The sequence below is a fragment of the Rhinoraja longicauda genome, chromosome 9, assembly GCF_053455715.1.
Source record: "Rhinoraja longicauda isolate Sanriku21f chromosome 9, sRhiLon1.1, whole genome shotgun sequence".
Lineage (NCBI taxonomy): Eukaryota > Metazoa > Chordata > Chondrichthyes > Rajiformes > Arhynchobatidae > Rhinoraja > Rhinoraja longicauda.
In genome coordinates this window covers 69,682,442-69,709,904 of record NC_135961.1, presented here as the reverse complement: position 1 = coordinate 69,709,904, position 27,463 = coordinate 69,682,442, and the positions used below count along the sequence as shown (strand labels likewise).

The 27,463-nt window shown below is 44.1% G+C and overlaps 1 protein-coding gene across 1 annotated transcript; it reads left to right on the top strand.

The window, feature by feature from the left end:
- The first annotated feature begins 49 nt into the window (after positions 1–49).
- mdh1ab (malate dehydrogenase 1Ab, NAD (soluble)) lies at positions 50–15,783 on the top strand. Its single transcript, XM_078405704.1, has 9 exons — positions 50–182; positions 5,265–5,363; positions 5,879–5,975; positions 8,885–9,060; positions 10,262–10,384; positions 12,442–12,618; positions 13,686–13,799; positions 15,174–15,263; positions 15,426–15,783. The coding sequence occupies exons 1-9, from the start codon at positions 180–182 to the stop codon at positions 15,549–15,551; spliced, it is 1,005 nt and encodes a 334-aa protein (XP_078261830.1). The 5' UTR covers positions 50–179; the 3' UTR covers positions 15,552–15,783.
- The last annotated feature ends 11,680 nt before the right edge of the window (positions 15,784–27,463 follow it).

Genomic DNA, 27,463 nt, shown 5'->3' with positions numbered 1-27,463 from the left:
GCGCGCTGCACTCTGGGGGTTATAGTCGGCATGGCGGACATTGCTTTGGACTTCCCCTGCTATGGACTACAGCTCCCAGAGTGCCGCGGGCTGCCGACACGTGGCGCGGGCACGTGACGGCGCGGGTCCCCGGTGCAGACGGACAGAGGTGACCTCCCGGCGGCGACGACAACATCATCATGGTGGGTATCGCTGCGGCTCCCGGCTCCCCGGCCATAAACACCGTGTCTGTAGACTGTGTAAAGCCCGCAGGCCGCTCCGTGAGCTGCGGCGCGGCGGTCACCATGCATTGCCATTGCGGGCCGTGTGTGCTGCAGCCGCGGCCGAGCGATGCGTCCGCTCTATCAACGCAGATCTTGTCTTGTTGAACCTGCACCAACCGCCGCTGTTGGGCGAGACACTGCAGTCCCTCATACATGCAGTTGCAGATTTAAAATGTAATGTTTGCAAGCAACAGTTTAAAAGATTGAATATCAGCAGCAGATTATTTTATATGCGGTGGCAAAGGATTCCAAACAGGGATGGTTGTGGGGTACAGGGAGGAGGAAATAGTCTTTGTTGTGATCTACTGTGTTAATATAAAATAACGCTGCACCGTGAGTGCTCGGGTGTATCCCACACAAGGCCGTTGCAAGTGGAGGTTTATGAACTGAGTTGACAAACTAAATGGTGTATAACCGGCAATTTGTTCATTGCAGTTAAATTATGTAGAGCTGGAAGGAGATCCGTTATGTCTTGGCTGCAAAATAAAGTCTCCTTGGTAGTGTTATGCGTGATGAGTCTGTGACCTTGCCAAGGATGAGGGCGTGTTTATGGCCCTGTGCTTGTTCGATGCCCCTGTCGGAAACATACAATTGATGTCAATTCTGAGGGGGGTTTGACAGTAGATGGTGCCAAGTTTCATCAGACAGGAGGTACAAAATGCTGAGCCCTTGCACCTCCTTTCCCACAGCTTTCGGGTTCTAGAACCAGCCCACCTTACCCCGATCCTTGCCAACAGAACACGACAGTCCACTCTTACGCAATGGACTTGTTTTTTAAAATTATGGTTTTGTACTAATGTCTTGCTTTTTTGTGGCCTTCCTTTTAGAATATAATGCAATTGATGTTTAATTTATATAATTTGTTATTTTGTGTTTTGTCTGAATTTGTATGCCTGATCTTGAACATTTCATTCCTCTACAGACTAAGGTTAGAAATCGTCCATTTAAAACTGAGATGACGTATTTACTTTGTGTGCAACCCCCAGGACTCCATATACGGAGTTATTAAGTGCACACGGGGGTGTGAGATTTAATTTTGGTTTTCAGAAGATTTGGGAATTGGTCAGAAATCAAGATCAGTTAATCCACGATTTCATTAAATTGCAGCAAATTTGCAAGGACCTATGGTCCACTGCATGTCATTTCCAACATTTGTTTTAAAATAACTTTTCCATTTGAGCAGTGTCCTTCAGAGCATGATTTGGTTGTAATATTTTAATGGTTCATTAAAGATATACAGGTTAAACAGTCAGATCCTCTTTCCCTTGATAGAAATGTTTAAAACTACAAGGCAGAGCTTTAAGGAGAATGGAGCAAAGTTTTTTTACATGGGGTTTTCACAGTGCCTGGAACATGCTATCGGGTGGTGGTGGAGGCAAATTTGATGGATTTACTAAGAATGATATGCAGATATGTGCATGGATCTGCAGAGAATGGAATGATATAGACCATGTGCTGGTAGAGGAGATTAGTTTACCTTGACAATATGTTCAGCACAGACATTGTGGGCTGAAGGGCCTGTTCCTGTGCTCTGGGTTTGAAGTTGCATCAATATTCTTTATTGTTTCCATTTTATGGAAATTCCAAGCAAATCGCTTATTGCAGATGGTGTCAATTAAAAAGTTGCCAATTTAAAATTGGCAGCTAGAAACGTGCCAGATGTTATAAGAAAGATATTGTCAAGCTTAATGGGGTTCAGAAAAGATTTACGAGGAATGTTGCCAGGACTAGAGGGTGTGAGCTATAGGGAGAGGTTGAGTAGGCTGGGTCTCTATTCCATGGAACGCAGGAGGATGAGGGGTGATCTTATAGTGGTGTACAAAATCATGAGAGGAATAGATCGGGTAGATGCAGAGTCTCTTGCCCAGAGTAGGGGAATCAAGGTCCAGAGGACATAGGTTCAAGGTGAAGGGGAAAAGATTTAATAGGAATCCGAGGGGTAACTTTTTCACACAAAGGATGGTGGGTGTATGGAACAAGCTGCCAGAGGAGGTAGTTGAGGCTGGGACTATCCCATTGTTTAAGAGGCAGTTAGACAGGTACATGGATATGACAATCAGAATATGATTGTCATATCCATGTGGATATGACAAGTTTGGAGGGATATGGACCAAGCACAGGCAAGTGGGACTAGTGTAGCTGGGACATTGTTGGCCGGTGTGGGCAAGTTGGGCCGAAGGGTCCGTTTCTACACTGTATCACTCTGAGATGTCTAAACCAGCAATTATTCGATAGAGCTAAGAATGAAATTCAAGACATAATTGCTTTAATAGATTTGCTGTTTTGAGCAATGTAACAATTCTCGATACCAGTTATTTATGTGATCGATATGGTTGGGTACTTGTTAGGGTGAATAATAATCGGACTGCAGTGAACCCATCTCGCGTATTCCATCTACTTCTGATTGTTACGAGGGAGAATTGTACACAGGCAGCAACATCTAAAGGAGGCCCAATCCTGAGGATCTGAGGCAAAATCATTAGCTTCTCCTCCGAATGTAGATATAGAAATACTCAGCAGTGCTAATACTTAAGTTTTCTATTAAAAAAATTGTGGAAAAAAACAGTGTCGTGCATGACCTTGGAGTGGTATAAAACTGTTAAGGGAATAGATGTCAATCCAGTCTCTTTTCCCAGTCAACCGGCACAGGGCAATGCTTGTGCATTCATCTCAGTAAACAATGTTGGGACCAATTGGAGAACAATTATTCGAACAGTCACGTAAATGGGTGTGAAGATTGGTGGAGGTAAAGGCCTGGACCCCTTGACTTTACATTCGCAACTCATACGGGTGACAGTGGATAAGGTGAGGGGTTGACCATGAATGGAGGGACTGAGTGGCTTTGTGTCTTCGTGAATGTAGGGTTGGTATATAGGTCAAGGTTGTGAAGATCTGCTTCACTTGATAATTGTGTATTTAGACCTTGATCAAAATGCTGTTCATTCTGGTGACTGGTTGCATGATGGCCTGGTACGGCAATTCCAACAAGGTGCAAGAGGCAGCACAGAGTGGTGGACACAGCCTGGTCTATTACGGCCATAGATCCCCACCATCTGGGCCATGCCTTCTTCTTGTTGCTACTATCAAGCAGGAGATACAAAAACCTCAAGTTCAACACCACCAGCTACACCAGGTTCTGTACATCTGACCTGCACAACTGCAGACCACCCCTTGTACTGCTGATATTTGTTGACTTTTCTAATCGTATATTATTGGGGGGTTTTTACAGGTTTTTTCTTTCCTGTCGTGTAGAATTTGTATAACTTATATCATTTGTTTTTGTGTGTTGTCTGAGTCTCTGTGCCTGTGATGTTGCAAGCAATATTTTCATTGTACCTATCTCAGCAGTCTTGCAAATGACAATAATTCGATCTGTCCTAATTTCTGTGCTTATTTTGGTAACCGAGAACTAAATGGAACAAACTAGGAAAGAAAACTGCAGATGCTGGTTTAAATCGAAATCAAAATGCTGGAGTAACTCAGCGGGTCATGCAGCATCTCTGGAGAGAAGGAATGTGTGACGTTTCGGGTCCAGACCCTTCTTCAGAAGAAGGGTTTGAAGAAGGGTCTCGACCTGAAACGTCACCCATTCCTTCTCTCCAGAGATGCTGCCTGACCCGCTGAGTTACTCCGCCATTTTATGTCTACCTTGGAACAAACCATACTTGAACTTCAGTCAGAAAATGTGTAGATTTTTAGGCTAAATTTCCAAATGGAAAACTTTTTATAAAGTTTCTGCCAGAAAAGGCCAGATTTGTAAATTGTTAAAGTATCTTTTCAACGTTAATTGTATTTTGTTCGTATCATAATTTCCTATAGCGATTTCACTTTCCTTCCCAGAGTATGAGGTTCTGTATATTGGACCCTTCCAAGTTTCCAAACACTTTGGTTTGAAAACACAAACTAGGTCCTCCACAAGTTCCGAATGCCCGACTTGTGTAGAGCCCGTACATATATGCGAGTGTTTGGGAGGTGGGCATAATGGATGTGCTGGCAGCTGAGGGCCTGAAGGCACCGACTGGGAGATCTGTTTGTGACCAGGTGCTCCTCAGCTTCCGATGGGGTTCCGTTCCGGGAAACCCATCGGAAACCGAAGGTATTGTAAGTCGAAATACATTGTAATACACGCGATCACGTGGCCGGAAGCGATTCGCTAAGAGCCGCTACCGTTTGCACCGTCGCAAAGTCGAACTATCGCAAGTCGAAACATCGTAAGCCGTGGAGCACCTGTACTTGCAACTTGCAAACATTTTGTGTTAAACGGTTAACGGGAATGGACCCCTGCTGTAACCCGGGGAGGCCTGCACCGGGTTTCAATCCTACACTCAGCAGCTGCTTAGGGGTGGTTTTAGCAGGTGGTCTGATAAATGGTTCTTCATTATCACTTCAGGGGCTGTGCCACCCAGATCCTGCAAGATGAATAAATGTTGTGGAAACCCTCATCAAGCCAAGCCACTCCTGTGACCTTCACTTAAATTATGAGAGCTCCCAAGGTATTGGCTGCTTGGAGAGCCAGTTTAATTTGTTCACAAGGCACGAGCTTGTGGATTGAAATGCTTTATCCTGGGCTCAGTAATATCGTATTTGAGTAACAACAACTTTGGTGTGCAATCTGTTATAAATAGTTGTTTTGACCTCTTCCTCTGATATATCCTTTGATGTTTCTATTATAAGGGCACTATAGAAAGGCAGAGCATGTCATAGATTAATTAGGTTGAGAATAGTTGGTATAAATCAGTGCAGCTTCAGTCCCGTGGTCATTACAGCATCAAAGGTTGATTCCAGTTTATTTGATACATCAAAGTTGTGGGTTTAACTATACCATTTTTTAATTTATGCATTTAGTTTATGAAAGTCCATCTCAAACACATGGAACCATTTAAATGTTTAACAGTGTAAGATAGCATAATCTAATGATTGCTGTGCAGTCCTTCAAAGCTTGCTGGAACACAGATTTTTTTTCATTGTTCACCTTTTATCTTCATTCAATTTCTCTTTCAGGCTGAACCTCTTAAAGTTCTTGTAACTGGCGCTGCTGGTCAGATAGCCTATTCCCTCCTCTTTAACATTGCAAAGGGTGATGTTTTTGGAAAAGACCAGGTAACATTTACTTTTAAAACACTTGCTTGAGTATGTAGTCTTTGTCCTGCCAACATAAAGCCACATTGTTTATTGTAGAGCATAACTTCACTGGAGAAGAGGCAGAGAGAACATGATGCATTCAATTTATTTGGTATTCTAACACTATATTTTAAAACCAGTGCCAGATACAAGGCAGATATTGGACTGTGAATGTGTTTGGTTGTTTAGCCTAATTGTCTAAACCAGTTCTGTCTCTATCTGCAATAATTTGATGAAATTGTGTTGAATTAAGTAGAAACATAGAACATAGAAAAATAGGCACAGGAGTAGGCCATTCAATATGGTCATGGCCGATCATCTAAAATCAGTACCCCGTTCCTGCTTTTTCCCCCATATCCCTTGATTCCTTTAGCCCTAAGAGCTAAATCTTGAATCTGTGTACAGTCTCTTGTGTTTAGTTTAATTTAGAGATACAGTGCGAAAACAGGCCCTGGGCTGATGCAGATCTGATTTTGTTTGTGTGACTTCCAAAGGCACTTGTTCTCGTGCTGCTTGACATTACACCCATGATGTCGGTGCTGGATGGAGTGGTGATGGAAATTCAGGACTGTGCTATTCCACTGGTGAAGAGTAAGTAGATGATGGATGTTTAACCGTAACTTAGAATTGGCAGAACATTAATGCATCTATTTTGTTTTCTATTTTAAATACAGAAAATTTTATTTCTGCTTCCTGTGTGTGGGGTGAGTGGGAGAAAATTTGTGAAACTGGAAATGGGGCTATAATTTATACTTGCTTAAGTTTGCTATTGATAACATGATCCTATCGTTTTAGAATTATTGAGCTGCTTTGTTGGTGTTTCCCTTGTGCAACAGTTGTAAAGCATGTTTATAGATTGTTAATAACACAAGGCCATTTGTGATACGGACTGAAGAGTATTGACCACATGGTTAATGTTTCACAAAAGGCAGTTCCCACAGGTTGAACTGGTAGAGTTATCTGTTGCTCCCTCAGTAAACCATCACATTCTACCTTTCAGATATTCATCCAATTTTCAGTTGAATGGGTCTACAATCCATTGAGTCGACCACTTTCAGGTTATGACCCTGTATTGATGAAACCAGTCTCCCGAGCAAGAGAAAATCTTTGCTCCGTTGCCCTGTGCACTTCCTTTGATTCTCTGTGTCAGTAACTGCTGACGTATTATTTTAGTCATGATCATGCGGTGTAGAAATGGGCCCTTTGGCCCAACTTGCCACACCGACCAACATGCCCCGTCTACTCGTCCCACCTGCCTGTGTTTGGCCCATATCCCTATTATCCTTTCCTATGCACGTACCTGTCCGTAGGTCTTTTAAGCATTGTTTTTTCTTGATTTAAAAAACTTGTATAACCTTCCTTTCAACATTTTCTCTCCAGTAGGGGATGAAATAACCTGGTTCTGCCTATCCACATGACAAGTACACCACAGTGGATGTGTTCCAGCAAATCTTTTTTGCACCTTCATAAAGTGTTCCTATATTCTCATTGCGGCTGAAACCGTTTGAACAAAATTTCTATTAAATTCTGTTGATTTCTTTTAAATTGAGCACGGTTGAGCCCATGATTCTGCATGATTTCATCCATCCTTCAGACTGTCCTGATTTCCCATAATTTCAAACTGTCCTGTCCTCGTGGATTAGTTGGTCTCATGGGACACATCTGCTCACCATTTACTGCACGGCAAGACATGCCTGTGCCCTGTACATTGGTCACAACTTGGTCCTTTAACACTCTTGCATTCTTTGCTCCAATGAAACACAGCCGTTCCCCACCACGGTTTCCATTCTGAGACAACGTCACCTTCCTGCTGTTATGGCTCCATTGATCGCACCAGCCTTTTCACTGATATTCCAGATTCTTGATCAATTTCTATCTTAATCTATAATGCAGAGCATTAACTGCATTCTTATTATTAGCCGTTGCTTTTCAAAGGAAAAGCTGTTTAACGTGATTGCTCTCACAAATCCATACATTCCCTTATTCATGTATAGTTGTCCAAATGACCAGAGATATTGTCTTAGATTATCTTTTATATAAGATTTCTCTAAATTTAGTTAAATGACGTTGTTGTTGGACTCCTCTTTGCATCCTTTTTGAAGAATTTGTAGTCCTCTAGTGCACAAGATCAATGCTTTTCATTTCCCTGCTGATTTTTTCTGTCTTGTTGATACTTTTATTTCCTTTTTGCTATAATATTTTTAATTATTCTGGGAGGTCTGATTTTGGTTGCTTGTCCCTATCCCTTTGGGAATTATGTAAACTATCCCTGGATCATTACTTCTTTAAAGGATGCATGTTATTTGTATAAAGTGTAGCCTATTAATACTTTTTCCAGTTTACCACAAATGGATGAAACTTTTGAAGTCCGGATGTAAGTGGCTGATATCCCATCACTGTTGCTTATCCATTGTCATTGAATCATTGCTCAGTAATCCAGCTTTATAATGAGAAGTGAAGAAGAAAAGAGGAACTGCTGATTTACAACAAAAAAAACAGAGCTGGAGTAACCCAGCAGGTCAGGCAGCATCTCTGGAGAACATGGATACAAAGTCTGAAGAAAGGTCCTGACCCGAAACGTCACCTATTCATGTTCTCCATGGATGCTACTTGACACACTGAGTTACTCCAACACTTTGTCTTTCAATGAGGAGAGATGTTCGTTACTTAGCTCTCTGTAGAGGAGGTGCAGATTAGAAATTCTCGAAGCATAAAACCGTCCCTGGTTCTTCAGGCGAATGTTCCAAGGATTTTCTCGGCTGATATTTAGCTGTTGTCTCTTGTCCTTAAATACTCACAGTTTGAGTTTCCTGTTTAGAGGCCGTCTTCTACAAATGTCACTATTCTTCACGATAAAATGAATGTGCGGACCTGGTGGGCTGAAGGGCCTGTTTCTGCACTGTATCTCTAAAGTAAAGTCTAAAGTCTACTCATTACAATTGTTGATAGCTAAGACAATTCAAAGCAAAACATCAAAAATCATCAAGATGGTTTAAAACAGTTGAAACCCCTTTGTATTTCCTTTCCATGTACGGAGTTTGTACGTTCTCCCCGTGACTGCGTATTGATTAGTACGGGTGTCTGAGGGTATGGGGAGAGAAGGCAGGAGAATGGTGTTAGGAGGGAGAGAAAGATCAGCCGTGATTGAATGGCGGAGTAGACTTGATGGGCCGAATGACCTCGTTCTACTCCTATCACATATGATATGATGGCAAGCTGCTCTCACTCTGTTCGACATCCCACAATTAAAACAGTATTGATTATATCCGTGGGAACACTGAGCGGTGGAAGCCCATGTGTCACGGACCGGGGAGGCTGCCTGTGAACATACTTGGAGGTTACACCCTGCCCGGCCCTCTGTTATTCCCAGGCCACGTGCTCCTCTGCCAAGCCGCACAATGCTCTACTAAATGTGGGATGTTATTAACTAGAGTTGATTTTTAAACAAATGTGTGGTCATTGTGATCTGATTCTTTTTAATGTAAACCTTCCCCTTGCAGAGGTGATTGCAACTGATAAGGAGGATGAAGCTTTTCAGTCAATTGATGTCGCCATTCTAGTGGGCTCAATGCCACGCCGGGAGGGAATGGAACGGAAAGATTTGCTGAAGGCTAACGTGAACATCTTCAAATCCCAGGGCTCTGCTCTGGACAAGTTTGCCAAGAAAACGGTCAAGGTAACAAGAATTCAGCTCAGCTGTATGATTTCAATGAACTGGATGGCCAGTAAAGTACACCATGTTTGTCAACAGTATAAAATAGGAATAATAAGGGAAAATATATAAGTGCATTTGAAGTGCTGGAAACGTAATACGGGAACGCTGAAAACTCAGCCCATCAACTACACTTAGGTCCATGTTTTTTAACAGTACATTCAGGTCAACTATCTATTTCCTTTACTCTGGATACAAGGGACTGGGTCATTAGATAATTCATTCAGGCAGCCACAGGTTTGGTTTGATGTGGCCATCTAAGTTTGCTATGGTACCAAGAAGCCAGAATATAAAGTATGTCAAATAGCACAATACAGTTACACGGAAAAGGGTTACTGAAAATAAATATATTCAAACAACGTACTTTGAAAAATAAGGGCTCATTGGGAATTAAGGCATGCTTGTTTAAGCCCACTGAACAGCTGGAAGAAGTGAGGGCTCATTGCAGGTCCATAACTTGGCAGTTAGGGCAGCACAGTAGTGCAGCTGGTAGTGCTGCTGTCCCAGAGACCCGGATTCAATCCTGACCCCAGGTCCTGTCTGGAGTTTGTACATTCTCCCTGTGACTGCAAGGGTTTCATTCCCCATACCAAATACATGTGGGTTTGGTAGATAACTTGTAAGTTGGAGTCTGTAAATTGCCTCTAGTGTGTAGGGAGTGGATGCAAAACATGATAATGTAAAACTACCGTGAATGAGCGATCCTAGTCGGCGCACTGATAAACAATTAGAAACGAAACGCTGTGTGGAGAGAGGTTCGCGGGTGGAGATGTTGTTCAGACTTCCATTTAAAACACACCCCGTTTCTGGCTGAGTGTCTTAAAGTATGAGGTTACATCGTGACCCTTGGCGATAAAGATTGCGGGTCTGGGTTTATATATAGCCTTGGGTAGAATAAATATTGATATTAGTGCATTACAGCAATGATCTGACAACCAAACTGATATTGAACAAAATAAATTAATGGGTCAGATGATCAATAGCTTGGTCCAAGAAGCTAGTTTTAAGGGTCATCTCAAAAACGTTATATGTTCTTATTTTTTTATTAAATGCACCGATTCAAATATATTTTACCTAAATAGATCATTGTTGTACATTTGACCTGACATGACGACCGGCGTTTACGATGACCAGTTCTTTAATTCCCCCACTGTGTTTTTCCCAGGTCCTTGTCGTGGGCAACCCGGCCAATACCAATTGTTTGATTGCGCTGAAGTCTGCACCATCGATTCCAAAAGAGAATTTCTTTTGCCTGACCCGCTTGGATCACAACAGAGCAACGGCTCAGGTAATCTCAAATAAATGCAAGTGTTTGGAGACCTTAAACATGGGGCATCTTTGTGAATGTAATTATCTTCCAAAAATCCTCCTCATTTGTGGGTGTGTTTTTTGAAGGTTTCAAGGTCAGTTTATTGTCACATGTACCAATTAAGGTACAGTGAAATACAGAATTACCATACAGCCATACTACGAATTACCATACAGACACACAGCCACATAAAAGTTAACATAAACATCCACCACAGTGGATTCCCCAAGTTCCTCACTGTGATGGAAGGCAATAAGGTCCATTCCTCTTTATTCTTCTGCGGTCGGGGCAGTCGAACCATCCGCAGTCGGGGCGATCGACACCCCTGCGGCTTGGAGACCCCGATGTCGGTCTCTAACCAGAGACGGCGGGCTCTGCGATGTTAAAATCCCACAGGCTCCCACAGTTGGAGCCTCAAAGTCGACCCCCGACCGGGATCGCGAACTCCGTGATGGTAAGTCCGCAGCTCCCTCATTGGAGCTCCGGGTCGATCTCCAGCAGCGGCCGCCAACTCCACGATGGTAGGCCGCAGTACGGACGGAGAACCGACACGGGAAAAATCGCATCTCCGTCAAGGTAAGAGATTAGGAAAAGTTTTCCCCAACTCCCCCCACACCCACCCACCTAAAACAAGCTAAAGAACACTAAAACACGTACATTTAACACATACAAACCAGACACAAAGAAGGAAAGGACAAACTGTTGGCGAAACAGCCGTTGTTGGCGCCACCCGGTGGTTTTTGTGACATTAGCAAAAAAAGATACATTTCTTTGAGGAGTTTGTTGTGCTAGAAATGTTGTGCTGAGTTGGAAGTTGTGGATGAATGTTGGGACAATATTTTACATTTGAAGAAAGACCATGGAACAATTTTACATTTGCAAAAAATAAAAATATTCTATTCATGTTGATCTTAATTTAAATGACATACAGGAGCAAGCCCTTAGGCCCACAATATTTGTGCCAAACATGATGCCAACTTATTACCCTCTGCCTGCACATGATCCATATCGCCCCCCACCCCCCATGTTGTAGGAACGCAGATGTCGGTTTACACTGAAGATATACAATGCTGGGTAAATCAGCGGGACATGCAGCATCTCTGGAAAGAAGGAATGGGTGACATTTTGGGTTGAGATCCTTCTTCAGGGTGTCGACCCGAAACGTCACCCATTCCTTCTCTCCAGATATGCTGCATATCCCCCCAATCTCTACATATCAATGTGCCTATCTAAAAGCCTCTTTAACACTATCTACATGTTACCACTTTTAGGGGGTTATGTACTTGGACCCTGAGATCCCACTGTACAGCAATGTTGTTAAGGGTCTGGCTATTAACTGTACACCTGCCCCTTGCATTTGACCTACCAAAGGGTGGCAACACTTTCTCAGATTAAACTGTCTGCCATTTCATCGCCCATATCTATAAACTGATCTTAATCAGTTATGCTTTCACAGCCTTCCTCACTTCTCCAATACAGCTTCTCCAATACAGGTGCTCCTCGACTTACAATAGAGTTACGTTATGATAAACCCATCGTAAACCGAAAATATCGTAAGTCGAAATGCTGGAAGCAAGCTGCGGGTCGCTGCTGTTGCCCAGCGTTTGCACCATTGTAAAGTCGAAGCATCGTTAGTCAGGGAGCATCTGTATTGGTAAACTTACTAACCAACCCATCTATATTTACATCCAAGTCATTTATATGTCACAATCAATAGCGGTCCAAACACAGATCCCCGTGGAACTCCACTGGTCACAAACCTCTGACAAGGATGACACCTTTCCACCACTGCCCACTATCTCCTATAGGTAGTTCTGAATCCAAACTATCAGGTCGCTGCTGATCCCATACATGTTAATCTTCTGGCTCAGCCTACCACGAGGCATGTTATCAATGCCTTACTAAGATCCATGTGGACAACATCCACTGCCCTAGCTTTATCACAGTTTGTGATGCTTTGAAAAGTTGAAATGTTTTGCTTGCTGTTCATTCCACAAATTCTGTTTCTTGACGATTTTTATTACAACATTGTTTAGCTTGCACGTAGATTGGGTGTACCATCAAACAATGTAAAGAATGTCATCATCTGGGGCAATCACTCTTCTACTCAATATCCTGACGCAAATCATGCCACCGTGAAATGTGATGGAAAGGAACTAAGTATCTCTGATGCCATCAAGGATGATAACTGGCTGAAGAACGAGTTTATTAAAGTAAGTAACTGCATGCTTGCAAATATTTGGAGTTACTGGTCCACCACAGTTGCTTCCAGAGCCTTGCCATTTTATGTTTTGCTGGACCATCAGTTGCTGGAAAATGGATGGTGGACCTATAAGAAAATCAATCAGTGCACCTGCACATAGAGATGGTTGAATAGGCAGCAATTCCTTCTCAGATTCCTTTAAATATTTTACATCAATGGAATGACCAATTTTTTTTTCTTCAAAATTGGATATGAAATTTTAATGAAGTATTTTGTTTCTCTTCCATCCTTATTGTGTAGCACCCATGGTAACTTCTCTCTGTGATCATTGTAGCATTTGGAAGGAAATGTCAACAGCCATGTGCAAACTAAGGTTATAAACAACTTTGGAGAAGTCTCCAGATGAACGGGTTTTAAACAGTTTGTATTCCTGGTCTGTGGCATGAATTGTGATTATAATTTCCATTAAATAGCCAGAATACTAGTTTATTTTAGAAAACCCTAAACCATCGGAATTGGTGGAAACTTGTTATCTTTGAGAAATTGCTGAAGATTGAAGAGCAGTGACTGAAATAGTTTTAAACCATGCCATTAACTCAATTGTCAGGCATGATGTTTTAACACAATATAATGCAGCTGTTTAAAAAAAGCTTTATAATGGCTCTTGGACTGGAAGATGAATAGGGTCTTTTTAAAATATATTTTTGCTTGCTTTAATCATCTAGTTATTTTGTGTTTTGATTCTAACGTTGTAAGACCAGACTCTACTGCCTTCCAAATTGTGTGTTTTCAAATGATCAATTCATCTTCAGTAGTGTGAAGCCACTTCCTCTGATGTGCCTGTTTTCAGTTCTGCTGTTTCAAAAGGTTTTTGGTATTTATTTATTCACCCCTCTTTCGTGCACCAGTATAAATATCGGTTTCTTGTGATTATCAAAGTTAAGTGGATCAGCGGAGCCAGTGGACCTGCTCAAGGAACAGATGCATTGAGGAGAGAGAGTGGATTATGTTTGTCTCCCAGTTATGACTGATGCTGCAAGTGTTGAACTTGAATTGATTCTCCATTTCTTCCCACAGACCATCCAGCAGCGTGGTGCTGCAGTGATTAAGGCAAGGAAGCTTTCCAGTGCAATGTCGGCTGCCAAGGCCATCTCTGATCACATGAAGGACATCTGGTTTGGCACTCCTCAGGTACGTTAGCTAACTGTGGCAAAATAGAAACAAGGAAATGCAGGTGCTGGTTATGAAAATGGCACAGTGCTGGATTAACTGAGTGGGTCTGGCAGCATTTCTGGAGAACAGGGATAGGTCCCATTTGGGTCAGGCCCCTTCTTCAGACTAAATAAGAGTCCTGACCCAAGATATCGTCCATCTGTTCTTCAGAGATGCTGCCTGGCCCACTGAATTACTCTAGCAATTTTTGTCCTTTTTTGGGGGCAAACTATTGCTTTTTCTTTCTCTGATTACTAATGCATTTGACAAGGTCCAGCATGATAAGCTGGTCCAGAAAGGCAAGGCACATGGAATCCAAGGTGAGCTGGCTAATTGGATCCAAAATTGGCTTGGTGATCGGGGACAGAGGACAGTGGTGAAAGGATGTTTTTTTGTTGGAAGTTTCTCTGATGAGGTATTGCCGGGTCAGTGCAGGGACCCTTGTTATTTGTGATGATGGCACAATCATTATGATGTGTTCGGATGGGCACTCGAGACAACAGAAGCTGATGTTTCAACACTGCTGGAAAAAGGTGCATCTAGGTACGGAATGATAGTGCCAAGTCTGTATTAATCAATTATTTTTTAAAAAGATGAGTTACTGATGAGACTGAAAGGGAAAGATGAAGTGAGGTTTGCTACTTGCAGCATTGATTCATTTTTCCTTCCTAGGCTTTGAAGTTGTGGCATTACAGGAAAATAAACTCCAATAGAAGGCTTCAAAAATGAAACTTTGTTCCATGAGTTTCATTTGAATAAAGCCATCAGTTTCACAGTTTGCAAGAACATTTTTGCAAGGCTGACTTGGGGCAGCAATTATCATCGAGGATATTTAGTGACTTTAAAAATGTGATTTATATTTTTCTTTTCCATTCTGATCGGTGCCTGCAACAGCCCAACACATACACAAATTCAGTTTGCAGCGCTGGTATAGTTTGAACTTGCATTGCAGCTTGAAGCTCAGAAATGCAGATGGTGAAAGTCTATCCAGTATGTCAACAGATGAAAGGATTGACAATGGTCTACAAATTGTCATCACTTTTTGGATGGTTTAGACAATGTGTTTTATCATGATTTTTAGATTATCAATAAACAAGAATTGTATGAAAAGCAAATCTAAAGCAAACATTCCTGAAGCAAAAGAAAAACTGTTGGAGAAACTCAGCAGGTCAGGCAGCATCTGTGGCGGCAGGAATAGTCAACGTTTCGTGTTGAAGTCCTGCTTTGGATTTTGTACCTGATTACAGCATCTGCAGTCTCTTGTCTCCTGTCAACATTCCTTAACTAATCTTTCATTATACCCATTAAAGATATTTGTCAAAGGTTGAATCTTGATGTTTTTTTCTTCCCCAGGGTGAATGGGTGTCGATGGGGGTGATTTCTGATGGAAACACATACAATGTTCCCAATGACCTGATCTATTCTTTCCCAGTTCAAATCAAGGTAAACTTTTCTTGCCTTTGTTAAAATAGCACAAACAAGGTCATGAAATGAATCAGTTTCAAATTGAGAATTGGAATAGGCTGTGGTTGCTTTCAATACTAGTATGAAATACTTCAGTTTTGAATGTGGGCTATTTATGTTAATTATTTGCCTTTGTTCCAGGATAAAACTTGGAAGATTGTTGAGTGTTTGTCAATCAATGACTTCTCCTGTGAAAAGATGGAAGCTACTGCTGCGGAACTAGTTGAAGAGAGGGATATGGCCACTGAGTTCCTCACAAGTGCTTGAGTTCATTGAAGAGAGGGATATGGCCACTGAGTTCCTCACAAGTGCTTGAGTTCATTGCTTACAATATACACCATGTAGTTCTCGTGAAATGGATCAAGTTGTTCAGTAATATAAATCAATAAATGCCTTGAATTAGGAAACTTACCTGTACTGTAAGTTAATATTCAACACACTTGTATTACATCCTATGTAGGGAAGTTTTTCCATATAAAAAATAAACTTCCTATCAATAGCTTTTCATTGTATTGATTTTTTTATTTGGAAATATGAGATCTAGATGAGTATAAAACAAATGCTTTAAACAATTATTGTAATGCGAGTCATACAGGCCCTTCAGACTATTTTAGATGCAGACCAAGATGTCCCATCTAAGCTAGTCCTTAACTAAGCTAATCCCATTTACCTCAAACCTTTCCTATCCATTTACATCTATCAAATGTCTTATGTTATTTACCTGCCTCAATTAATGAGTTGAGGAATGTCTTATGGAGTTTAATTCAGATAAGTATAAGGTGCATCTGGAAAGTCAAACTAGGGCAGGACCTTCACAGTAAATGGTCCTGCCCTAGTTTGACTTCCCAAATCCACCTCACACGAATCTGAATTAATTTCCACAGGCTATTCCTCGCTCGGCTCCTTGCCCTACTGATTCTAATCCTTGATAACCATCTTCACTGTCTTACTCCCCAAGAGGAATAAGAGATGTTGCTGTTCTAATTCTGTTTGAGTAGTTTATTTAATAATTTCAGATAACCCACATCCTCTTTGCTCACAGTTGTCTGCCTAGGTTTGTACCTTTGGTTCACCGTTCCACCCACCCATCTGTCTCTACCCCACTAACCCTATACTATATATAGACAATCTTTCCTTAGTCCTGATACGTGGTCTTGACTGGATTGCCTCTACTGATTTGACCCACTGAATTCTCCCAGTGTTTTGTTTTCTGTCATGATGTTTATTGTTGAAGGACAAAACCTTGCCAGAACAGTGGGACATAATGCTGGAGCAACTCAGCAGATCAGGCAGCATGGAGTAAAAAAATTGATTGAATTTCCTTTATGTCCTGACTAATTATCTTTCAGCCAGCACCACTGAAAGCAGATTACTGATCATTGAAGCAGGAGCTTGCTGTACATAAATTGATAGTTGCCTTTCCTACACAGGCACAGTCAGGCAGCTTCACAGTGGCATGATCTGGGTTTGATCCTGATCAAGCACTGTAGATGTTCTCCTTGTGACTAGATTTTTCTCCCATATTCCACAAATGTGCAGGTTGCTATGTTAATTGTCCGCTGTAAATTACTGCAAGTGGAGATAAGTCAAGTCAAGTCAAGTCAATTTATTTGTATAGCACATTTAAAAACAACCCACGTTGACCAAAGTGCTGCACATCTGACTAGGAAAAAAAAAAGAAACATACAGTGGCAGGCAGCCAAACACAACGGCGCGGCCATCTTGAACAAAATGTTAATTCAATCACCCACAGTCCAACAACAAAAGCATTAAATAAGCATCAAAATTACACCCCCAAAAAACCCCCAAAAACACAGTCCAACAATAAAAGCACTAAACAGGCACCCAAATTACCCAACCCCAAAAAACACAGTCCAACAATAAAAGCATTAAATAGGCATTCAAATCACACAACCCCAAGTGGTAGAAGTTTGTTGGGGTGAGAGATTAAAAAGGGTTAGGGTATGATTGGTGTAGAAAGAGCGCTTGATTGGTGTAGAAAGAGCGCTTGATGATTGGTATGGGCAAAGGGGCTTGCAATCTGTTTCTCTGTCTAATAGTAATTACATTCACAATGAAGACATCACATAAATACAAGTAACCAGCCAATCCCCATCTACTAACACTCCTCCGCCTAGCAGAGCTGGTTCTTACCCTTAACAACTTCTCCTTTGACTCCTCCCACTTCCTCCAAACCAGAGGCGTAGCTATGGGCCCTAGCTACGCCTGCCTCTTTGTCGGGTACGTCGAACAATCCCTGTTCCGGGCGTACATCGGCCCCATCCCCGAACTCTACCTCCGCTACATCGACGACTGCATTGGTGCTACCTCTTGCACCCATGCAGAACTCACTGACTTCATACACTTCACTTCCAATTTCCATCCTGCTCTTAAATATACCTGGACTATCTCCGACATCTCCCTCCCGTTTCTGGACCTCACCATCTCCATCACAGGAGACAGACTAGTGACTGACATCTACTATAAACCCACTGACTCGCACAGCTATCTGGACTACACTCCTTCCCACCCGGTCTCCTGCAAAAAGTCTATCCCCTACTCCCAATGTCTCCGTCTACGCCGCATCTGCGCCCGGGATGAGGTTTTTCACACTAGGGAATCAGAGATGTCCTCATTCTTCAGGAAACGGGGCTTCCCCTCTTCCATTATAGATGAGGCTCTCACTAGGGTCTCTTCTACATCCCGCAGCTCCGCTCTTGCTCCCCCTCCCCCCACTCGTAACAAGGACAGAATCCCCCTCGTTCTCACCTTCCACCCCACCAGCCAGCGGATCCAACAAATCATCTGCCAACATTTCCGTCACCTACAACGGGACCCCACTACTGGCCACATCTTCCCATCCCCTCCCCTCTCTGCGTTCCGCAGAGACTGTTCCCTCCGTAACTCCCTGGTACACTTGTCCCTTCCTACCCAAACCACCCCATCCCCGGGCACTTTCCCCTGCAACCGCACGAGATGCAACACCTGTCCCTTTACCTCCCCCCTCAACTCCATTCAAGGACCCAAACAGTCTTTCCAGGTGAGACAGAGGTTCACCTGCAACTCATCCAACCTCATCTATTGCATCTGCTGCTCCAGATCTCCCTCTATCTTCCTGTCTCCACCTATATCCTTCCTTTGTCCCGCCCCCCTGACATCAGTCTGAAGAAGGTTCTCGACCCGAAACGTCGCCCATTCCTTCTCTCCCGAGATGCTGCCTGACCTGCTGAGTTACTCCAGCATTTTGTGAATAGATGACATAAATACAAGTGCTCTGCTGCTCAGCTATGTAGTTGCTCCCTGCCAATGCATTTACAATTTAATTGGAAAGTTTTGACGAATGACCACTAGGCGGAGCAACTACACTTGGCAATGACTGCTGGGATTCATTCAATCAGGTCCCGTTAGTAAAATCTACCAGTGGAAATATAGTGAAAGCAGATCTATAATCAGTTCATCTCAGGAAGAAAGGATGCCTAAAAAGTAAAGTTCAATTACACCAAGGAACCAACACACATTTTGGTTTAGGAGCATTGTCAAGTATCTGAAGGAACATTGAAAAGCTTCCATTTGCATGCTGGCAGATCAGACACACATGATCAAGCCAAACAAGTATGGCAGGAGGAGCAAAGAGAAAAGTACTGGAATACAGAATATAGTATTTGCAGCATTGCAGTGCAACAGTTCCAGAGAAAAGGTTTTATGTTTGCACTGAGGATGGAAAATCAAGACTACCCTAGCTGATGGAAGGACCATTCGTTCAGATAACTGAGGGGAAGAAGCTATGCCTGAGTCTGGTGGTACACGCTTTCAAGCTTTTATATCTTCTACTGGTCTGGAGTGGGGAGAAGAAATGACTGGGGCGAGAAATGTCCTTCATGAAGTTGGCTACTTTCCCACCAGTTATTTGGACAAATATATGGATAGGTGTTTCAGGGATTATGGGCTAACTGAGGCTTGCCCAGAATACCAACTTGGTCAGCATAGACAAAGTGGGCCGAATCAGTGCTGTATTGCTCTGACTCCATAAGAACGAGGTTCTTGTGGGTGAGAGTAGGAACTGCAAGTAGATGGGCAAACTGATCATAGCACCAAGGTAGAGGATGCCATTCAGGCTGGAGAGTGAAAAGTAGATTAAATAGGGTGGAGTATATTAAGGGGTATAGGTAATACTTTCTGCAGCCACGGGCTTGAACCTCTAAGGCCATGTGGGATTCAAGTACACTGAAGTATATGATAACATAGTAAAAAATACACAAAGTGCTGGAGTAACTCAAGCGGGCAGGCAGCATCACTGGAAGCTCATTGAAGGATTCAGACCTGAATCAGTCTGAAGAAGGTCCCAACCAAAAAGTCACCTGTCCATGTTCTCCAGGAATGCTGCCTAGCCTGATGGGTACTGACCTAAAAGGTCACCCATTCCTTCTCTCCAGAGAAGCTGCCTGTCCCACTCAGTTACTCCAGCATTGTGTCTATCTTCGAGTTACTCCAGCATGTTGTTCCAATTATATGCGGGTGGGGTGAGACTATCTGTACAATATCTGGTCTGGTGATGGAGGAACTGAAGGAAATGCACATTAGGCAGGAAATGGTGTTGGGTAGACTGATGGAACTGAAGGCTGATAAATCCCCTGGGCCTGAATCCTAGGGTACTTAAGGAGGTGGCTCTAGAAATCATGGCCACATTGGTGATCATTTTCCAATATTCTATAGATTCAGAATCAGTTCCTGTGGATTGGAGGGTAGCTAATGTTATCCCACTTTTTAGGAAAGGAGGGAGAGAGAAAACGGGAAATTATATACCAGTTAGTCTGACATCAGTGGTGGGGAAGATGCTGGAGTTAATTATAAAAGATGAAATTTAGATAGCAGTAACAAGATCGTTCCGAGTCAGCATGGATTTACGAAGGGGAAATCATGCTTGACTAATCTTCTGGAATGTTTTGAGGATGTAACTAGGAAAATGGACAGGGGAGAGCCGGTGGATGCAGTTTAATGTGGATAAGTGTGAGGTTATGCATTTTGGTGATAAGAATAGGTTGGCAGAGTATTATCTGAATGGTGTCAAGTTAGGAAAAGGGGACGTACAACGAGATCTGGGTGTCCTAGTGCATCAGTCACTGAAAGGAAGCAGGCAGTGAAGAAAGCCAATGGAATGTTGGTCTTCATAACAAGAGTTGAGTATAGGAGCAAAGAGGTCCTTCTGCAGTTGTACAGGGCCCTAGTGAAATCGCACCTGGAGTACTGTGTGCAGTTTTGGTCTCCAAATTTGAGGAAGGACATTCTTGCTATTGAGGGAGTGCAGCGTAGGTTCACTAGGTTAATTCCCAGAATGGCGGGACTGTTGTGTGTTTAAAGACTGGAGCGACTAGGCTTGTATACACTGGAATTTAGAAGGAAAATAACTGCAGATGCTGGTACAAATCGAAGGTATCACAAAATGCTGGAGTAACTCAGCAGGTCAGGCAGCATCTAGGAGAGAGGGAATGTGTGACGTTTCGAGTCGAGAGCCTTCTTCAGACTGATGTCAGGGGGGGCGAGACAAAGAAACTATATAGGTGGAGACAGGAAGGCAGTGGGAGAACTGGGAAGGGGGAGGGGGGGCCTTAACCAACCTGATCTCCCGGTGGCTGAGCACTTCAACTTCCCCTCCCACTCCCAGTCTGACCTTTCTGTCATGGGCCTCCTCCAGTGCCAGTGATGCCCACCGGAAATTAGAGGAACAGCACCTCATATTTCGCTTGGGCAGCTTGCAGCCCAGCGGTATGAACATTGACTTCTCCAATTTTAGATAGTTCCTCTGTCCCTCTCTTCCCCCCCTCCCCCTTCCCAGTTCTCCCAGTCTTCCTGTCTCCACCTATATCCTTTCTTTGTCCCGCCCCTCTGACATCAGTCTGAAGAAGGGTCTCAACCCGAAATGTCACCCATTCCCTCTCTCCTTTTTGCTGCCTGACCTGCTGAGTTACTCCAGCATTTTGTGATACTTGGAATTTAGGATGAGAGGGGATCTTATTGAAACGTAAGATTATTAAGGGATTGGACACGCTAGAGGCAGGAAACATGTTCCCAATGTTGGGGGAGTCCAGAACCAGGGGCCACAGTTTAAGAATAAGGGGTAGGCCATTTAGAACGGAGATGAGGAAGAACTTTTTCAGTCAGAGAGTTGTGAATCTGTGGAATTCTCTGCCTCAGAGGGCAGTGGAGGCCAATTCTCTGGATGCTATCAAGAGAGAGCTAGATAGAGCTCTTAATGATAATGGAGTCAGGGGGTATGGGGAGAAGGCAGGAATGGGGTACTGATTGTGAATGATCAGCCATGATCACTTTGAATGGTGGTGCTGGTTCGAATGGCCGAATGGCCTCCTCCTGCACCTATTGTCTATTGTCTATGTCAGGGCTGCAGGTCAGAGTAGCCTACTGGTCCAGTACAAATGTGGAGGAGGCTGATTTGTATCTCCAGAGAGTGCACATTGCCTTCCTTCAGGTGTAGTGGACATGCCTCTCTGAGCCCCGCTCAGTGGTTGGGACCATTGCTGTCCAGATGATGCATGTCTACTGAATGGACCTTTAAGTCAACCTTGTGCCCCCTGAAGAAGTGACCGTGGGCCACAGTTCACATCACATAATTTGTCACATTCCTCCTCTTAACAGAACTCTACACATCTTAACATTCCTGTACCATCCCGCATCTAATAGAGGTTGAATATTCTACCTGGACAGTGAAGGAAGCAATGAATCGGTAGCAGAGGGTCCAAGTGATGTAAGGGTGTAGTATTGTTTCTGTTTGGGTGTGGGCCGACCCCTCCCTCCCCAGCTCTGATACACCTCAGTCAAGATATTGATGGGCTGATGACTGTGTACACAACTGATCTGATGCAGCTCAATTTAGAAGGACAAATGGAGGAAAATAAGAGGAGATAGAAGGGGTGACAGTAGAAACCAGGCTGAGTGATTCAGGTGAAGGACACTGAGGGATCTATAGAAGGCGCTGTCCAGGGAGGAGCCAGCGCTGCCGTCGCAGCTGCGGCTTGCCTGCAGTCCGTCTGTCTTTTGTGTTTTTTGTTGTTTTTGTCTCAATTGTAGTGTTAATATGATGTAGTGTTGTATGTTATGTTTTGGGGGGGGGGGGGTGGGAGGGAACGGGAACTGTAACTGTAACATTCTCTCTCCAGAACGGAGACGCGACCTGTGTTCTGTATCGTGTCTCCGTTCCCGTTGCGGCCTACCACCGGCCATGCACCTGGGACCACCTGGGTCTCTGGTCCGCAGAGCCCGCGGTCCGGACTCACCACCTGCGGCGCTGGCTGCCTGCGAATGCTGCGGGAACGGCTGCGACTCGTCTCCGGAGGCTCCGGCGCGGGCCGCGTGGACGTCGGAAGCCCGCAGGCCCCTGGATGGGGGCCGACATCGGGAGCTCCGGCAGCGGCAGAGGCAACGTGTCCGCCCGCCCCGAATCGCGGGGCTTGGGTCGGCCCGCCACGAACCTTTCACCATCCGGCGCGGCCTGAAATAGGCCGCGGGATTTTTTTTCACCGCCCAGCGGGGGCTTCAATATCGGGAGCCCCGACCGCCCCGACGTGGCAACTCCAACAGCCTGACCGCGGGACAAGACGGCAGGGAAGAGAAAAAGACATTCTGGCCTTCCATCACAGTGAGGAGGGACTGGAGGAGACTCACTGTGATGGATGTTTCTTTTTGTTTGGTGTTAGTTGTGATTGTATGTGTTATTGCATTTTTATTGATTAATCTTATTGGTCTTATTGTTCAACTGCGGGTAATGTTTCATTTTACTACACATTTATGTGTATGTAACAAATAAACGACTATTGACTATCACAAAGGCAGGTAACATCATGGATCCACACCACCCTGGCCACGCTCTCATTTCACGCCCGCCATTGAGAAGGTACAGGAACCTGAAAACTAACATACAGTTTCAGGAACATCTTCCCAACAACCATCACACTATTGAACACTACGGACTCCAACTAAACTCTAAACTACGTACTATCTCACCTGCCTGCGCTTGGTCCATATCCCTCTAAACTTGTCCCATCCATGTCTAACAGTTTCTTAAACGCTGGAATAGTCCCAGTCTCAACTACCTCCTCTGGCAGCTTGTTCCACACATCCACCACCCTTTGTGTGAAAGTTACCCCTCAGATTCCTATTAAATCTTTTCCCTTCACCTTGAAGCTATGTCTTCTGGTCCCCGTTCCCCTTCTCTGGGCAAGAGACTGTGCATTTACCTGATCTATTCCTCTCATGATTTTATACACCTCTATAAGATCACCCCTCATCTTCCTGCGCTTCAAGGAATAGAGAATCAGCCTCTCCCTATAGCTCAGACCCTCTAGTCCTGGCAACATCCTCATAAATCGTCTCTGAACACTTTCAAGCTTGACAATATCTTTCCCATAACACGGTGTCCAGAACTGAACACAATACTCTAAATGCGGTCTCACCAACGTCTTATACAATTACAACATGACCTCCCAACTTCCATACTCAATACGCTGACTGATGAAGGCCAATATGCCAAATGCCCTTTTGACCACCTTATCTACCTGCGACTCGACCTTCAAGGAACCATGCACCTGTACTCCTAGATCCCTCTGCTCTATAACACTCCCCAGAGGTCTACCATTCAATGTGCAGGTCCTGCCCTTGTTAGACATCCCGAAATACAATACCCCACATTTCTCTGTATTAAATTCCATCAACCATTCCTCCGCCCACCTGGCCAATCGATCAAGATCCTGCTGCAATCTTTCACAACCGTCTTCACTATCTTCAAAACCACCCACTTTTGTATCATTAGCAAACTTGCTAATCTTGCCCTGTATGTTCTCATCCATATCATTGATGTAGATGACAAACAGTAATGCGTCCAGTGCCGAGATCTGGGGCACAGCACTAGTCACAGGCCTCCAGACTGAGAAGCAACCTTCCACCATCACCCTCTGCTTCCTTCCATGGAGTCAATTTGCTATCCATTCAGCTATCTCTCCTTGGATCCCATGTGATCTAACCTTCCAGAGCAGCCTACCATGCGGAACCTTGGCAAATGCCTTACTGAAATCCATGTATACAGCTCTGATACATTCAAGATTCTTTGGGTGATAATTAAACAATGTTAACATTCCTTGTTAAAAAAAAATGCCACTGTAATTAATCAATGATTAGCTATGAATTCGTATCTTAAAATAGGATTAGATCAAATGATAATGTTTAAGTATAATTAAGATTCCAGGAAGAGAATAGGCTACCGGAGTTATAGAAACATGAATGTACTTGCTGCTAATGCACCATCTGTTTAAGGTTGTGGTCTTCAAAGATGGGAGATTTAAAGAAAGCTTTCTACTTTCATAAACTGGGTTCTGGTTTGATCACGGTATGCAGATATTTTGCCTGTAACTTAAAATGTTCAGTGCTCATTGCGGTTGTTTTGAAACGATAAAGGGAGTCTGGAGAATGATTAAAGTTCAGTTTGAATATATTGAGCGTTTTCTGTTGATCCGTTTGCACTGTAGAAACATAGAAAATAGGTGCTGGAGTAGGGGCATTCGGCCATTCAATATGATCATGGCTGATCATCCAAAATCAGTACCTTGTTCTGGCTTTTTCCCCATATCCCTTGATTCCTTTAGCCCTAAGAGCTAACTTTATAAGGGCCTGTCCCACTTAGGCGATTTTTTAGGTGACTGCGGGCGACTGTCATAGTCACAGCAGGTCGCCGAATAACCGGCTACAATATCGGCCCTAAGACAATGTCTACTACAAGCTACCACCTAGTCGACATCAAGCTATGGCAAGCTACCGACAACCAGTGACCTAGGACGTCCACATACATCCATCGCGACTTAGGACGTTCACAAACAACCGCACCTAGGACAACCTAGGACAACCGAAGTCAACCTACGTCCACCCGCAACAAGCTATGACCCTGTCGCCGACAACCGAAGTCAACCTACGTCCACCCGCAACAAGCTATGACCCTGTCGCCGACAACCGAAGTCAACCTACGTCCACCCGCAACAAGCTATGACCCTGTCGTCGACAACTGAAGACAATTCACCTCATTTTGGCCTCCAAAACAATGGAATCACCCAGTTTCCCTATAAAAGGGGGTGTAGGGTAGGGTTTCCTACCCTACCCAATGATGGATGTTTCCAATCATTCTGCATCATAACTACCATGGAGCAACATCAGAGGGTATTGCTCTCATAAGAAGAAGCCCTGCTGTTTGCAGCGGCCCTCATGCTTAAAGATCAGCAAGACAGAAGGACAAGGAGAATGGGGAAGAGGAAGCCCAAGAAGAGGTCTCTGAAGTTGAAGCCCTTGTCTCTGAAGTGACCCAGTTTGGGCCAGTATGACATCCTGATGACTGAGCTCCAGCAAGAAGATGAGGCTGCCTTCATAAACTTTACTAGGCTCCCCCCTGAGCTGTTTCACTAGCTGAAGACATGGGTGGGCCCTCTCCTGGAGAAAAAGGAGACCTTCATGAGGAAGCCACGGGAACCAGGCCTGCCCCTAGCCATCACCCTCCGCTACCTTGCATCAGGAGACTCCTACAAGAGCCTCTCCTATAGCTTTCTTGCGACCCACAGCACCATCAGCAGGGTTGTACGAGAGACCTGTGAGGCCATTATCAATGCTTATGAAGATGAAGTCATGGACTGCCCCAGTACACCAGATGAGTGGAAGAGAATGGTGCAGGGCATTGATACCAGATGGAACTTCCAGAACACATGTGGGGCAGTGGAGGGCAAGCATTGGCCAACAGGTGTCCACCCAATGGAGGTTCCATGTACTTCAACTACAAGTTCCATTCCATCATACTCATGGCTGTGGTGGATGCATACTACAACTTCCTGTTTGTGGATGTGGGTACACCTGGCAGTGTCGCAGATGGTGGGATCTGGAGAGAGACCTCCCTTGGGGAAGCACTGGAAGGAAGAGCAGGCTTTCCTGATCCAGAATCTCTGCCAGGAGAAGACAACCCTGACATCCCATACACACTGGGTGGTGACGACGCCTTCCCACTCAGGTCATGGATGATGAAGCCATACTCTCAGGGGGATGTCAAGGGAGCAGAGGATCCTTAACTACAGGCTGTCCAGGGCTAGGAGGGTCATGGAAAACACCTTCGGCATCCTCGCCAGCAGATTCTGATGCTTGCTGACTACGATAGACAATAGACAATAGGTGCAGGAGGAGGCCCTTCGAGCCAGCACCACCATTCAATTTGATCATGGCTGATCATTTCCAATCAGTACCCCGTTCCTGCCTTCTCCCCATTCCCCCTGACGCCGCCATCTTTAAGAGCTCTATCTAGCTCTCTCTTGAATGCATTCAGAGAATTGGCCTCCACTGCCCTCTGAGGCAGAGAATTCCACAGATTCACAACTCTGACTGAAAAAGTTTTTCCTCATCTCCGTTCTAAATGGCCTACCCTTTATTCTTAAACTGTGGCCCCTGGTTCCTGACTCCCCAAACATTGGGAACATGTTTCCTGCCTCTAACGTTTCCAACCCCTTAATAATCTTATATGTTTCGAAAAAATCTGCTCTCATCCTTCTAAATTCCAGTGTATACAAGCCTAGTCGCTCCAATCTTTCAACATATGACAGTCCCGCCATTCCGGGAATTAACCTAGTAAACCTACGCTGCACGTCCGCACTAGCAAGAATATCCTTCCTCAAATTTGGAGACCAAAACTGCACACAGTACTCCAGGTCTCACTAGGGCCCTGTACAACTGCAGAAGGACCTCTTTACTCCTATACTCAACTCCTCTTGTTATGAATGCCAACATTCCACTGATGCACGAGGACACCCAGATCTCGTTGTACGTCCCCTTTTCCTAACTTGACACCATTCAGATAATAATCTGCCTTCCTATTCTTACCACCAAAGTGGATAACCTCATACTTATCCACATTAAACTGCATCTGCCAAGCATCCGCTCACTCACACAACCTGTCCAAGTCACCCTGCAACCTCATAGCATCTTCCTCAGAGTTCACACTACCACCCAGCGCTGTATCATCTGCAAATTTGCTAATGGTACTTTTAATCCCTTCATCCAAGTCATTAATGTATATTATAAATAGCTGCGGTCCCAGCACCGAGCCTTAAGGTACCCCACTAGTCACTGCCTGCCATTCTGAAAGGGAC